The 16,866-nt window shown below is 44.8% G+C and overlaps 1 protein-coding gene across 4 annotated transcripts in view; it reads left to right on the top strand.

Annotated features, from left to right (window-relative positions):
- The window catches only part of TLK2 (tousled like kinase 2), a 2,417,851-nt gene that overhangs the window by 358,227 nt on the left and 2,042,758 nt on the right, over positions 1-16,866 (top strand). For all 4 annotated transcript variants that reach the window (XR_014968435.1, XM_085624076.1, XM_085624079.1 and 1 more), the window contains one exon: positions 11,830-11,915. Coding sequence is in view for 2 of the 4 variants with exons in the window: in XM_085624076.1 (XP_085480202.1) it covers positions 11,835-11,915 (81 nt within the window). In the remaining 2 variants the exon portion in view is untranslated. The remainder of the gene's footprint in view (positions 1-11,829; positions 11,916-16,866) is intronic.

The raw sequence follows: 16,866 nt of genomic DNA, 5'->3' as shown, positions 1-16,866 counted from the left end.
CAGCCCAAAGTTGGGTGACAGACCCTATGGTTGGAATCTCTTAAGCTTATATCTAAAGTAGGTTTGAGAATCCGCAGTGATTCCCCATTTCCATTATACTGCTTCCATATACATTTACATCAACAAATTTATTGATTTTCTTAGAAAACAAGCACCAGCAACACGGCTTTGGATAGCACCAATATTGATACAGTACAAGGAACACAGGCATCGCTTATCCGCCCCACCCAACTAGCAGTAAATACATAACGTACGCATAAAGAACAGGTTATTCCATGGCTCCCAGCCACTTGCCTCACACCCTCCAGGGCGTGACGCAATTGTAAGTATTTGTAAAATTGTGAAAGGTGCAGGGAGTATCGGGATTGAAGGTCTTGAAAGGAGCGCATGTGGCCGCTCGACCACACATTGCCAAGTTGAGAGATCCCATTTTTGGAACCCCTGTAACCCACTAACCTCCCCGAGCCACGTTCCGTGCCATAGGGGCGTGTGCTGAGTGAGTTTGTGTGTCCATTTGGTGTGTCGTAAGGCCGCCCTCCAAGCTAGGAGCACAGAGCGCGAGACATCGGGCAGGGTGGACGGAATGGATTCCCCGTACATTAGGGATTGGATCTTGGGCAGTCCAAGCACACTAAGTTCCAGCCTGTAGGCCGGATCGGACCAGCCCCCGTTGAACCAGTCGTGTATACTCAATAGACATGTCGCCAGGTAGTAGAGATGTAAGTAGAGATATAAGTGTCATCCCCATGCCCCCGTCGAATGATGGGATCTGGCAGGTCTTTAGTGCCAACCGGGTCCTCCCTCCCCCGCCCCCCCTCCCCCTTCCCTCCCCCCCCGAGGAACTTAGCGGCCATCGTGTCTAACTCCTGAAAGCACGCCCGCGGAAAACAATAGGGGGTATTATGGAGAACATATAGAAATCTGGGGAGGATCATCATTTTAAATAGGGCGACCCTTCCCAGGGGATTCAAGAGCAGTGTCTGCCACCTGTGGAAATCCGCCCTAGCTTTCTTCACGAGCGGGGTAACATTAAGGGACCACCCCAGTTCCGGGAGGAGACCCACCCAAATCCCAAGATACTTAAATGACTGACGTCGAAGCGGAATCGTGGACTGCTAGCCATAACAATCTCTGGCTAGATGGAGCGGGACCAGGACCGATTTGCTAGGGTTCATTCGGAGGCCAGAGGTCTGTCCAAAAGAACTCCGGATCTGGAGGCAATGGGGGCCTGACTGGGCAGGATCAGTTAAGAAAAGCAGGACATCGTCCGCGTAAAGAGCGATCTTGTCCACTGCATAAATTATTTCTTATTATATAACATACTATATAGGTAAAAAAACCTTTGTCATTTACAGCGCTAATAGCTCCAGCTCTCACAAACGCGAGACCTATTGAATTGCAAATGCTAGTTTAAACATTTTTTTGCAGTTTTATAAAGCACAAACTCGACCCGAAGGAGCGCTTTACATGAACACCAGTTACATTACACAAGGACACATTCATATTTTTGTTAGGCTCGAGGAGATTAAGAGATTTGTCCAGAATCACAGAATATTGGTCTAATTGGCTGCTGCTGTTCTGCATATTCTCTGTTCATTAAAACTCTGCGACAGGACCTGATTGGAAAGCCTTTTTCTATGTCATTATGACAAAGGACATTTGAATAACTGATTATTTCACATGTTGCTCAAGTCTTAACTATACCTGTGGATCACAGATACTATTTGTTTGGTTGTGCTCAGGTGTATTTTGAATCCATTGTCAAGACTTGAACATGGTTCCTCAACTCCAACGTCGGCAGCTGTGGCTGTTACGCCACATCCTCTCCCCTTGGAGTGGGTTCTCTTAATAGCAAACCCATCCCAAGGATGCCAGCCACATGTGCACATATGACCGGAAAAAGTATTGGCAAAGCGAATATTTTAGACTTCTATAGGCGAGACTTAATGGCTTTGCCAGTGTAATTTAAGTGTTATGCATTTGTTTACTGTGAATTTCAGTTTTCTTTTTTTATGTACATTGTAAAATATTGTTCTAACCATAGCTCCACTTCTTGTGCTTATTCCTCCCCTCGAGCACACCTTCTTTACCATCCTTTTGATCGGATGATTCATATCCTTACCCTGCTTACATTCAGGGAACTACTTTTTTCTTTGTATTTCAGCTTCAATGGGAGTGTATGTGTTTTCTTACTCTCTCTTTCCTGCTCTCTCTTTCCTGCTCTGCTTCCAGGATGTCTGGTGTTTTTACTGCAAGTCTTTTATCTTTGTTACAACTTGTTTTGTCAAAGTTTTTGTAAAATATTTTCGTTTGGTGGGGTTGAGTGGGGGAAGCTGCTGGGCTCTCACTAATATAAAGCAAGCATTAGCAAAGCCAACAGGTCTCGGCAGTGCTCGAGCCGTTGGCCCATGTCTTAGTCATTTTGTCTAGCAGCACATCTGCTGTTCTGCATGGCTGAAAGTTACTGAACGCCTAGAATTGCAGGATGTTGAGCCGGCTCTGAGTCTCTTCGCCCCATGTTTATTGTCCTACCCCTCCTAACGCAAACAATCGCTATGATGTGGCGGCACTGGTCTCCTCATAGTGCTTTTTTTCAGTGACTTTTAGCCATGTTGAACAGCAGATATGCAACATGGATAAAAGACATTCAGATTGACAATGCCAATAGCTCGGGCATTGCTGAGATCTGTTGGCTTTGCCATTGCTTGTTTGGTATTGACTGGTCTTGCTGAACAAATGTGGAAGTCATAGTGAGAAACAGCTGAGCTTTGAAGTGAAGCGAGGATGTGGAGTTACGGCCAGAACTGCTAACAGAGGAGCTGGGAAACCAGATTCGAATCTTTGGGTCGGCTGAAACATTTGTGATTCTGGGCAATCACTTACTCTTCTCCCTGGCTACAACAATGAATGTAGCAACACCAAGATGATGGGCGCAATGCTGAACATTGTAAAACGTTTACCCCCAGTATAGAGTTCTGGACCTAGATCTATCGTTTTTTTGCTACCCATTCCATTCCGGACCCAAAATCGGTCCCAGGATGCTCTTTTCTGGTCCAGGGAGGACCTGACCTGGCAGTTCGGGCTGCACTGTTTCCATGGGGAGCAGGTTCAAGACTGATTTGGATATGGCTAGGTCCAAACTGGGGTGGCATAGTGAGGAAAAAACGCAATGGATTTAACCCAGATGTGTGACTGGGGGTGAGTGTTTGACAATGTTCAGCATTGTCTATAATCTTTTTGTTATAGTATGCAAATGAATGTGTCCTTATGTAATTTAACTGGTGAGCCCTTAGTGCTTCAATACCATAGGCTGGTATTAGCACTATGGCAAGATGGAGGACGGAACAAGCACTCCAATACCATCTGATTGTGCAAAAAAATAAACAAACAAGTGCTGTTAGAGTTTTAACAACTTTTAAAGAAATGCATTTGTTTATGTACACGTGCATGCTTTTTATGGTATGTGTACAAGGTAGACAGCCTGAAAACACAAGTAATCATATGGAGTGCTTGAAAAAAAAGAACAAGATGGAGTAAGGAACAAGGGCTCCAATACCATTGGATGGTGGAGAAGAAAATAGACAAGTGCTCTACCTGTTTTACCAGCTTTTTAAAAAATGCATTAATTTATGTACATGTGTATGCATTTTAGAGGCATGTGTGTATGCGTACAAGGGAGATGGTCTGACAATATAAGTATTCCTGTGGAGTGCTTGAAAACTAAGAAAACCAATAGCTCCGCAATCCCGGAGTAGTGTAAGGAGACCTGTACTTGGTCCATGCGCTATGGGAGGGCAAACACAATAAGTATGCATGACGCCTGCATGCCATAATGAATGGCATCAAAGAAAATGAGAGCGACACTGAAGTTTACCAATGGGAGGAGAGGGGCAGCCTGTAAGCCCACACATGGAACTCAACACGTCTCTTCAAGACAGCGCATGCACTGTCTAGCTGAGACCTAAAAAAAAAGGTTGGCTAAAAAAAAAAAGCAAATACTGTTTTGACCTTATAAAGCACATATTGTCATTCTAATACCTGGTAGCAAAGGAAGCTAAATTGTGTGGACGTGCTTCTTGAGCAGACAGGTGTGTCACACTGCAGATAACCAAAGACTGTAGTGGCGTGACCAATTGCCCTATAATGTAGTAAGTGGAAGAAAGTGGTTGACATGGGCTAGATTAAAGCCTCTGTAATTAAATATATTTGTATTTGTAGTATTTATAGAGCCCATCATTCATCCCGAGGTACATCACGGCGCTAGGACGGATTAGAGTGCAGTTTGGTCATTGGTAGGATCAGTATCTAGGGAACAGGGTGGTTTTCAATTTTTTCCTGAACAGCAGGTAATCGTCTGTCAGGCGAAGATCAAGGGGTAGGATGTTGTTAAGGACCGCGGCTGATTTGGAAAAGGACCGGTCGCCCATTCTAACCTTGGATGTGCGCTTGACTGAGGCGAGAGCTTGATGGCACGATCTCAAGTTGCGCGAAGGCGACATGGAATTGTAGCTTCTCTTGTAAAATGTGTGGTCCTTTTTGTCTCGCTGAGTCAGCGCGCATGCGCTGCTCTGCGAGACATTTAGTAGGTGAGTTTTCAAAGTGCTACTGGCTGGCCTAGCGCTTGCGTTCACGCGAGCGTGCGCAGCCGGCCGCCATCTGTCTTTCACGGGTCATTAGCACCGTGTTGACTTTCACTTTCGCAAAAGTAAAGAAATAAAAAATAAAATCTATTTCTTTACTTTTGCTATAATCGGGGCACTCGCGCTTTACTTTGAACATTAAAAGTAAAGCGCGGGTGCCGCGATTATAGCAAAAGTAAAGAAATAGAAAAAAACATCTATTTCTTTACTTTTACTATAATCGCGGTAGCCGCGCTTTACTTTTATTGTTCAAAGTAAAGCGCCGGTGCCGCGATGCTTGTTGTAGCTTTATATCCCCCACCTGGTCTACCGTTTCTCCCCTGCTTCACTTTTTTGTGTGTCACACGCAGTAGTTTGCTGCCAATGCTTGTGTTTTTCTTTTGTATCCATGGCACATAGGGGTACATTTTCTAGTGCTCCTTTCGAGATTACTTCTTGCAAAATGCAACGTCACATCTCTATGTATAATGGCGCTCTTGTAAATGGGATGGCTAAATAGAAATGAAACGCTTGTTTTATTAGACCTATGCAGGCTAAGACTAAATACCAGTGCATCGTTATTTTCACCCCAGAATATTATACAAACTTATAGAGAAAGTATTTATTAATGTTTTATAATCTTGTTTAGAGTGCAATTAGAACGCATAAGGAAAGCTGGCTTCCTTCACACTGCTGATGTTGGGTTGAATACGCCAGAATATTTACTAGTAGAAAGCAAGTACAACAAACCTTCAGCCAGCAAATCTCCATCACCCTCAGGAAGCATGAAGAGTCCATCAACCTAACCAAGACTCATCACACACAGCAGAGGATGAGTCCTTCAGTCATAGGATGAGTAGAAGCAGAACTTGAATCCCACGGGCGCAGACAGCAAATGGATTCTATCGGAAGATCAAGCATTTGTAAAACAAAGACATCCGGTGGAGTCTACTAACACAACACATGCCACGTGTCACTCAAAAATGCTTAACTCTTCAGCAAGCCAAGCTTCACTTACACCTAGAGAAAGAGGCCGTCAGCAGAGCAGGATGTATACACAAAAGAGAACGACCAAAAGCTACTCGCTGGAGGAGCAAGCTTCCCTTGCATGAAGAGTAGAGAGAGTTTAGACAGAGAACAGGCCTAGCTTTTCAGCTTAAAAACTTTCTAAACAATCTGTTAACAGACAACCACCACCCTGTAAGCAGGGTTCCTCCCCGGAGAGAGCAGTGTGAATACAACCGGCCCCACAAGACCAATGATGGCCTGCAAAGAGAAAATAAAACAAAAGAAAATTGCATTTTAAATATTGCACCGGGCTACCTCCTTGATATTCAAGTTTTCTCGGAAAACAGTTACAAATTAAAGAGGAGCGCTTTGCAAATGGTAAATGAATCCCGATTTTGGAGAGCGAGTTTGGGCTGGGATGAGGAAGGAGGGGGGTGTTTTAGCTAAGAGCTGCACAATGGTAGCATGCGATTTCATAGGCCCCACTTACTTTGAGACCATGTTCTCAGTTGCCCCCCGCAGCAAACTCCTGTCGGTTTCTTTTTACAATCCGCTGCATTTACCAACTAAAAGAGGCGGGGGCTCGCCCCAGTCACAGTCTGACGGTCGCTTCAGAGATGCAGACTGACATGTAATGACATTGAGACGCCCGTGAGACTCACAAGGAGGAAAGGATCCGCAGACGTAACATTAGGGGCAGCTTTGAGGGATGTTGCCAACAGCAAGAGCTTAATCTTGACAAGGTTAATCCTTTACCCTTTAGTTTTCTTGTTTTTGTTTTTGCAGACATGTTGCCTTAGGGTTGCTGCAGAGTGGTATTAGAATCTACAAGCATGAAGCAAGTACTGATAAAGACAAAACGTCTGGGTTGCATTGAGGTTTCTTAGTAAGCTTGATAAGTAAGGCGGGCCAATAATGATGCCCAGGTTACATATTTTAATTCCTTTCTCATGGGGATACCCATCTGACCATCCTTCTGTGACTGATGTGTGAAAGAAAGGCACTCTACACATGCATTAGTCTACACTACATATGGAGAAGTACAACCCTGGGGCAGACACTGTTCAGCTGGTTCCCTCATGACAGTGCAAGAGCTGGGCACAGACACAGCTCCTTCAAATTCAATGGTTCATTGGTTACAAGAAACAGATGATGTAGAATTGGGCACAGTTGCACACCCTTTCAAATGGAGCCGAATCCATGCTCTCTAAGAGCTCCGGCTTGACAATAGACCTTTCTACCAAGCAAATGTTGACCCTGCATTTATCACTTACCTCAAATAGGAATTGATGTAAATGACTGTGAGAAGTGGGTGTGCACATTTTTGTGTCATCAGTTTGTGAACTGAGTTATGTATCTCCAAAGAGGGGAGAGAGGACAAATGGCGAGCCCTTATTAAAACATGGTAGCCGTGCGCATCCGCAAATGCATTTGCAAAGGCAACTATATGAGCAGATTTGTGCAAATCAGTGAAGATCTACAAGTTCCAGCAGCATCTATTAGTCAGAGTTGGTCTCATCTCTCAGATTTAGCTAAGGTTGCCCTTTCATAACCTGGCACTGCCCAGCCCACCTCTGATCACAGGGGTCATGAACCCGCGTTTCTTTCTACAGTTACCATTCCTAGCCCTTCCCCCTAACTCCTCAGGTGCAAATATGAGATTAACCGGGCCAAATATGAGACAAGAGATCAACTTTTTATCGCCATAGGGTCGATTGACACCTGATTTTATTTCCACCACCTATGTAGGTCTGTGAATCAACATACATACACAAGGCAGGCTTGCACAGGCTTAAATTATTTATGAATATTTCCTATTTTTCAGGTCGAACCTCATGCGCTGCTGCTTGCCCTTCAGTAGTGGAGTACTGAATAGAAGCCCCACCCCCTCTCCGCACATTTGTAATTGGCTTGCGTCATTGTCTTTCATAAACGCTGGTTTCTGATTAATTATTAGGCTTCTTGGCCCCTCCTTGGTACAGCCTTGTCTTCATTTGTTACCTCCCATAACAACTGAACTTTTTACTGGTGTTACATGGTCTGCTTTATATCTTGGTGAGCACTATTTTCTTTAATGCTCTTCACTTATTCCACCCACTACCGCGCAGCACGCCCCGCTTTTATTTTTTTAGTGTGTACTAATGGCGGTCCGCTTTCAAGATAGCAGCTGCATTTTTTTTTTATTTATTTCAGCAGCGTGGTCCGCATTTAGCAGCCGCGCGTACCTATTTATTTCTTTATTTTGGCAGTGCGGTCCGTATTTAGCAGCAACGCTCACATATTTATACATTTTTTTTTTTACTAGCGCCCATGCGGCGCTTTCACATTTATAGAGGCTGCGTCCCTTTCTTTGCACAAACCACATCTAAAGAAAGTGACCCGGCTGACATTAAAGTGAAAGTGCGGCATGGGCACTTTTATTCGGGGGTGGGGTGGGGGGGGTTTTGTGAATTGTTTGTCAACTTGACAAACAGATGCTTTTTTGGGGGGGGAAGCCCCCTGCCGTGGTTTCACTTTAATGTAGGACACGCCCTTCATGAATGTGAAAGCACTGCATTGGCACTAGTAAAAAAAATACCAAATATTTGCAATGCAATAGGTCTCGCGTTTGGGAGAGTTTAAGCTATTGCTTTGCCAATAGCTTAAACTCTCGTTAATGCGAGACCTATTGCATTGCAAAGGCTTTTATTAAGAGACGGCCATGGTGGCCCAGCCATGCTGCACGTGCCTCTCTTGAGACCTGCAGACATGCATCCCGGAGCGGTCTTCACAGAAATGTTAATTTTTTTAAAGAATTGGACGATTTCCTACTACAGACAGCACAGCACTACATGAGCGCTGCACCATCACGCACGTTGTCTTGTGAGAGAGCACTGCAGCACCGGGTCATAGTTTAAACATGCATTGGCATAGCCAATAGGTCTCACCTTTGGGGCCTTATAAGTATTTAGTTATGCAGCACAATATCCCTGGTGCAACAACATCAACTGTTGCTTGGCTAAACACTTATAAGGTCCCAAAGGCGAGACCTATTGGCTATGCCAATGCTTGTTTATGCAAGGTTTTATGCGCAAAACAAAGGAGCTTGAAACTGGCTCTCTGGCGGACTGGTAGCCAATGTAATTACTTCAAGCAGTGGGATGCTGAACTGTATTTTTTTTAATTACATATTAATTAGTGGCGGCGTTCTGGACCACCTTTAGTCTAGAGAAAAGATAGTCACCCATGCCAACATAAAGGGCGTTGCCATAGTCAAGTCTGCTCAAGAGCAAAGCCTGTGTTACCGTTTGTCAGCAATTTAATGGGATCCAGGGAAAGAGTTGTCTGAACAGTTTCAGTGTAGAAAAGGCTTTTCCGCACAAAGTGCGTACTTGGTCCTGCATAGATAGGGTGTCATCAAAGATGATGCCCAGATTTTTTGCCCCTCACTTGGATTCTGGGGCGGTGCCTAGAGCCTGGGGCCAACAGCTATTGTCCCAAATTGCCTAGGCACCCCTGAAGAGCTGAATTTCAGACTTCTTGGTGTTTAGTGGTAAACAGTGCTGGAACATCCAGCCTGCGAGTTCAGTGAGACAATTTGTTAAGTTGTTCTTAGTCTCAGTGTTGGTCAGTCTATTTATCAAGGGGATCACCAATTGCGTGTCATCCGCGTATGAGCAGATGTCAAAACCCCATTTCCTATTAATACCCGCCAGAGATGAAACATATGCATTGAAAAGGGTGGGACTTAAGGTAGATCCCTGCAGGACTCAATACTCCATATATTATCTATCTAATTTTAGTATAATGCCTTGGCTAATACCATACCTAAAATTCATAAAGCCAAAAGGTCGGCTAACACCATTAAAAAGTAAGACCTATTGGCTATGCCATTGTTTGTCTTTCACTGGAACCCCAATGGTTTATCAGTCAGAGCAGGTGCCATTCCTGTTGCTGGAGGCTTATTCTTCCTGTAACTGGAGCCGGCAGATCCCCCCCCCCCCCTTCCCCCTCATTGGAAAACAAACGATTCCCACCTGACCTCCAAATGATGCAGGCTGTCTTTAGACTGACTTCAAGGCATAGCTCTCAGAACTTGTCAACGTGAAACAAGCAAATATGTCTTAAGAGGACATAAATGAAATTGATAGTGACATACGGTGTTGCAAGGCACAATGCCAAGACTGGCAGACTAATGAATGATTTGGATGTTCACAAGCAAGGAAGCTAATGCCACTGAAACAATTAGTGCAATGGGGACCAGTGTGGCACGAGAGATCAGAGTATCTAAATAAGCTAATGATGCTGTATTTATTGATTGTAAAACTGTAGCAGTTGCAGATCAGCAACTTGGACTTAGATGCACCAAGTTCATTATATGTGGCATAAAGGCATACTGCGTCTACTGCACTAAACATGCGTTTAGCAGGCAGCCTGTCATGCGCCTCTTATTTGCTTAATTACAGTAGTCTGGTTAAACCGGTCATATCAGTTGTTTATGTTGTGGCCACAGGCCTTTGTGCTCAAACTTCTCAGTTGATATTGGATGGTTTTACCAGTGTGCTTTATATAGCAGTACTAGCTTTAATATGGCATAATATTTTTTAAGATGCATAACATTCTTATTTTAACTTGGTAGTAGCCTAGCCTTTTTCACAAAATAAATCTGGGTCCCAAATTTGTCAATTACAACATTGGCTGGATGTATCAAGTTAACCATTCCCCAATGTATCTGTTGCTTTAAATGAGTAATACCTGTGTAATAAGGAAAAAGGTATCCCCCCCCCCCCAACCTCGGAAATGCGTATTCTTCCTCTCTGCTAAAGGGAAATAGCTCTCTACCTTGATATATCACCATAGATGGTCGACCTCATAGGCACCCCTTTAGCTGACAGTGCCAATCTTCCTTTCCTCTCAATAGTTTGGTATGGTTGTCTTAAGCAGAAGGTGTTGTTTACTGCACGCATCGTAATCAGAGATAATTATGGGTACTTCCTGGATTAAATACCAACACAAAACTGACAACATGCAGAAAAGATACCAGGCTGATTTGCTTAGGCTAAAATTACTTTATCTCTCGTTTCTGAGTAGTTAAAAGATATTTACCACCTACTTTGTCTAAAATAACATTTACTTGAGTTGATAAATTTAAGCATGCTTTTATCTAAACTATTTAAAGATATAGTGGTTTTGCTTTTACTTCTGAGTCCTTTGTCCCTAGATTATCTTATTGAAATAAACGTTAAACTCTTGATGCTTGGTTGAAGGTTATTGGACGCTTGGGAGAAGTGGTTGGTGGGTGCTTGTGACTGAGGGGATTAACCAGATGATTTATGTAACACCTGAAGAGATGGGGAATGGTGCAACTCAGAGCGCCTGAGAAAGGTGGAATGCATTGTAGATGGGCTGGAGTGTCTGGTAAGTGGAGTAAGAGTGAAACCAGGAAAGGTCCTGTAATGGGACTGGAATGGTAAACCAGCAATGGGATAGCTTAGCCTTCTGTGATCGGGGGGTGGGGGTGTTCCAGAGTACTCAGATGGAGGGGGATTGGCAAGGAGAGAATATTATTTGAGACTTCATTGAAGCTTCTTAAAAAATGACCGGCAGGAGCATTTGATTACAAAAACTGAAACCTGTGTGAGGATGACAGGAATACCTGGGGTGGGGATGGGACCTGGCTGCAGGAGAGGGGGTGATGGGCAGGATGGACTAGGAAGGTGTTACGCAAGAGTGGGGAGGAGGAATTGGAATATCTTTTATAGCAGATAGAGAAATTTAAGCTTCTGCGAGAAGTACATCGGGAGCACAGGGGAGAGGACAAACCTAGAGGGGGCTTTGGAGTCATCTGGCACAATAGCTTCCCACCATCTAGAAAAGGGTTGTTTGAAGCATGTTATAGATGTGGGAGAGGTGGAACAGCTAGCAGAGGAGGGCGTGGCCACCTGGTAGACCGGTCATGCATCTTGCCAAAGGTGTGAGCTCAAGGGCATGAATGTGTTCGTTACACATTTAAAACTGCAGCAATGGGAGTTCTCTAGCATGGATCCGATGAATTTGAACACTAAACCCCTAAAAATGGAACTTTTCGATTATGGATTCCTCTCAAAATGTTTGAGTATTTTAGCTTTTGATAGGAATGTTTGTGTTTTATATTGTAAGGTCATGTTTTGGATTGATAGTTTTTTTCTACTTTTGTTAAAAATGTCTCCCACCTTGTCCACAGGGGAAATGATGGAAGAGCTGCATAGCCTGAACCCAAGACGTCAAGAACTATTAGAAGCCAGATTCACTGGAGTTGGTGTGTCTAAGGCAAGTACAAAAAGCTCAATCTGTTTCCCCCGCCTAATTTTGTACATGATTTGTGGAGGCATTTATCTTTACAGAGTTATGCTAGAATTTAAGAATTACCATTATGTAAATTGTTTTCGTGTAGATGCACTGTACGTGAAGTTTTCTTATGTAGTTATCCTCAACATCTAGAATGGATGAGGCCCTCTGGAACAGCCTCTATGGACACCTCTGATATGGAGGAAATCGTAGTGATTTACTCAGTAATATTATATGGGTTGACAAATGCGGGCAGGTAAAATGATTACGTAGTCCATATCCTCTAGAAAAATGCTGCTGTAATAAGGCCTCAGTCAATTCAGTAAGGTCTCAGTTGTGCTCGTCTCTGGGGCCAATGTTCTTCCACATATGGCCTTGTAACTAACTGCAATGTTTCCTCGTTGGGTGCTTCTGTGGATCCTGTTGCACCTCCAGTAGAAACACCCCTTTGTGTGTACCCTTTTTTATTGGCTCTCCAACTGCCATGCAAGCATTGTAGGCTGTTGTCCATTCTCTCCTTCCATAACTACTTGCAGGTCTCGCATTTTTGTCTTGTCCTCCATGCTGCCTCTTGCTCCCCACCACCTCCTGCTTTGACTGTGTTCTCTTGTGCTGCATCTGTTCTTTCTAACAGATTTTTACAGTCTGAAGAGATGTAGTGGGCTACATTTTGTTCATCAGATCACAAAATATGCCCTTCATGGGGTTCAACCCCGGAAGAAAAGTTTGAAAAAACAGTGGGCAGATGGTGCATCTTCAAGCAAATTTGAGAAAGCAGAAAGGTTACTAAAGCAATTGTGAATCTGTTCTAACAAAGACAGTGACTGGCAAAACTGGGTGTAAGGTTAGGTTTGTGCCTAAAGCAAGAATATAATCATGCACACATTGACACATACCCCAGTGATTTAGGGAACAAAAGGGGCGGGTGCACGCACTGTCAACCCTTCCAACCATGCACAAAGTCCGCCTGCTGCAACACATTCAGCTCTCTGTCTTTCTCACAGGCGGGCTTTGGCTATATGTTCCCACCATCACTGATCTTCCAGTAAGAGCACCAATCACAAGCAAGGAGTTGAAGCTGCCACTCTTTTCACACTTCACCCTCCAACCACTTCAGGTTCTCTTGAGCTTAGTTTCCCAGTGTTGGAAACTGGTAGCGTGGTGCAGAGCGGGTGGGCCAAACTCCAGAGGAAATGTGCAAAGCATCCACGCAGTACACAGAGGCGACACACAAGGCACACTCCAAAAAGACGCTACACAAGATTGTGTAAGAATAACTTTTGTATTGTAGAAACACAAGGTAATTTCAGTAATCTCTATACTGCGCCAACCGGCGCCAAGGCAGTATTCACAGGGGGGAATTGTATACATGGCAGGGCCAATCGGGCCGCTGCCAGAACCATTGCGAAGCACAAGGAGTAAAGGTAAGTCCATCAGCCTCAATCCTGCAATTAAAGCATCATGGCATCACAGTATATAGTAACATGTGAGAATAAAGGTGTTCGTCCTATGAGCATTAGGACACATCGGTTTCAGACCTGAAAGGAAAAACAAGCTTCCAGGCCAGGAGGCCTCACCTTAGGCATAAAGACGTCATCAGGCCTTGGGAAAAAGAACAGCATCAATATTGAGTACAGCCCTCGGCAGTCAGCCTGATTTCTGTTAGCATAAATCCGGCATAACAGTAGGCCTGAACATAAGGTATCATCATATGCATCACTCTGTGGCCATAAGGGCATTAGGTATAGAACGAAAACATGCCCTTATCATGAGACATTATCATGGGGCATCAAAGCAGGCCTAAACCATGATCATAGGCGGAAGCCGGGAGTGTGAATTGATGCTTATTGTTTTTAAAACTTGTGATTTTTGGTTGTTTTAAAACCCACCTTCCCTCCCCCTTCCCTCACGACTTCAGGGCTCTTACTTGCCTGCTGCTGCCGGGATCAACACCTAAGGGAATCTTGACGCTACGGCTTGCTCGATCGCGGAGGCCACGCCCCCCTTGAGGCCACACACACCTCTCGGTTGCTGTCACAGTCCTATAAAACATGTGCCTTCCTTGGAAGCGCAGCGGACGAGCGCAGCGGGTGCGACGATGGTGCGCCGAAGGCGCGCATAAGGCAAGCCCGTCTGCGCCCGTCCGCGCCAAGGTAGGGCCCTTGGCCCCTCATGCTGCCGGCTTCGACCCTTCATACCAGGCTCAGCTTCCAACCAGGCCTCCCTATTCCAGAGAGGTGCTTATTCAAATAGGTACTCAGTGGGCTAACAAAGGAATACTGTCCCTTCTACCCTCCTCCCTCCCCCAGGCTGATGTACTGTGTGATATTTTGCACTGTGGGCTACTAAATGTCAGGTCCTTGCCCAAACACTGCACAGAGATCCAACTTCTGATCGACTCTCATGACCTTGATATCCTTTTTATGACAGAAACTTGGACACGTCCTGATTGTTTGGTCGATCCGGGATTTGCTTGTCCTGTTGGGTTTAAATGTCTCCTAGGCCTACTGGTAGAGGCGGAGGTGTGGGAGTCATTTTCAGAGCCTCTTGTAGCATTAAAATCCTTACTCTCGACTCTATTCTGGGCACTGAGTTACTAGGACTTTCAATTCAGACCCATGCTGGAAATATCATTACAGCAATTTTGTGTTATCGCCCGCCAGGGGCTTTTAGCCTTCAGCAGCAACATGCTCTAATCAACACCTTAACCAGTATCGCCTTATCTCACCAGAAGCTGTTTATACTCGGTGACTTTAATCTATGGCAAAATGGTATCCTTGACGCAGCTCTTAAGAATCTACTCTCTACCTGCGACAGCTTTGGCCTTTCTCAGCTGACCTCCAAGGCTACCCATAAGGGGGGGTCATTGCTTGACCTGATCTTTGCGCCACTCGACCTAATGGTAATGGGAGAAATTCTTCCAATGGACTGGACCGACCACTCATTGGTTAAATTTTTTCTCCATAAGACGATTGGCCCTTATAAAGCCCCGGCATCGACCAAGGTAATTAATTGCAGAGATTGGAGGGTCCTTTCACGTGCACTTTCTTCGGGCGAAACGTTCCATTTGCATCAACTCTTTGATGTAAACAAAAGCACAGTTGACAATTATAATTCCCTTGCCTCCAGCATCTCCAGGGTGGCTGACTCCCTCGCCCCCCCTTAAAATTCGGACCTGCAGGGGTAAAGACTCAGCCCCTTGGTTTAACTCCGACCTAAAACGGCTAAAACTTGAATGTAAACAAGCTGAGAGAAGGTGGAGACATGATTATAATACTACTTGCAAAGACACGTGGAAAACCAAGGTCCACGCGTACAAAACTCTTATTAAAAAATCAAAAGCCGAGTACTACTCCTCCCTGATCTATAACACTACTAATAATTCCAGGAGCATTTTTAGCATCCTAAATAGTGTCACTAACCCGGAGTCTTGTAAAAATCTGATCGTTCCATCCCAAGACCTCTGTGACAATTTAGCTTCTTTCTTCAAGGAGAAAATTTAACTTATCCTTAATGAGCTGGATACTCCTCCTATTGTTGGTATCCCCTTTTCCTCAAACATTGGTTCTCTGGAGAATCAAGCACTGACTAAGCAGCGGTCTTCAGAAGAATTCTTATGCAGGTTTCCACCACTAACATTCGAACTCTTCACTAAGATAGCTCGACGGATTGTGTCTGGGTCACCATTGGACCCAGTACCCCCCAAAATTTGGAAAGAATGCGAAGCAAAACTATTTTCCCCGGTCCATTTAATCTGTCAGCAATCATTGCTGACCGGCACTGTCCCTGCACTCTGGAAACAAGCTCTAGTTTCCCCTCTGCTGAAAAAACCCTCCCTGGACCCTGACTGTTCAAACAAATATAGGCCCATCTCACTATTGCCGTTCCCTGCTAAGATAGTGGAACGAGTGGTCAGTAACACCCTTTCCTACCACCTGGAACATCATCTATTACTGGACAGAGACCAATTCGAATACCGGCCTGCGCACGGAACCGAAACAGCCCTCATTACTGCCATGAACGAACTACAAAGGCGAGCAGACAGAAGCCAGGCATCATTTTTGTTATTGCTTGATATGTCTGCCGCCTTTGACACGGTGAATCATGAGATCTTATTGAGACGCCTATGGGAGGCAGGAGTGAGGGATACGGCATTGCACTGGTTCCACTCTTTTTTGCAGGACAGGCAACAAGCAGTGTCTCTACCTCCTTTCCAATCTGCTTTCTCTCCGGTTTTGCATGGTGTCCCACAGGGCTCTGCCATTAGCCCAATACTTTTTAATATCTATCTTAGGCCACTAATTCTTTTGATCAAAAGTTTTGGCATTAAAACCATTAATTACGCTGATGACACGCAGATGATCCTTTCTCTGGAAGGAGAGGACTCTATCTCCATAGAGACCTTACATAACTGCCTACGTGAGACATCAAGGTGGCTGAAGAACAATTCACTTCAGTTTAATGCAGGGAAAACCGAGGTGCTTTTTAATAGTGGTTCGAGGACCCCCTGTTCGTTTCCTAGCAACTTCTGGCCCCTGGAAACAGCTTTTGTACAGCCTGCAAATTCGGTCCGCAACTTGGGGGTCATGCTTGATTACAAGCTCAGCATGGAGACACATGTCTAGAAAACCTCTGCCTGTTGCTATGCCATTCTGCGCTCTTTAAGAAAAGTCCTGCCCCTTCTGCCTACCCAGGCGCGCGCTCAAATAGTTAGATGCACTATCTTAAGCAGGCTGGACTATTGCAATGCCCTCCTGTTAGGGGCCCCGGAGTATCTATTAGACAGGCTCCAAAGAGTCCAATCTGCAGCTGCAAAACTAGCTTTGGGGCTCCCGAGGAGATCCCATGGGCCATCCGCCTTGGCACAATTGCACTGGCTCCCTCTTAGAGAGTGCAATTCAAGGCCCTCTGTATTGTTTTTAGAGCCCTCCAT

This window comes from Triturus cristatus, chromosome 1_1, assembly GCF_964204655.1.
Source record: "Triturus cristatus chromosome 1_1, aTriCri1.1, whole genome shotgun sequence".
Taxonomy (NCBI): Eukaryota; Metazoa; Chordata; class Amphibia; order Caudata; family Salamandridae; genus Triturus; species Triturus cristatus.
The sequence above is the reverse complement of the archived record's forward strand: the minus strand, read 5'-3'. Positions and strand labels throughout refer to the sequence as shown.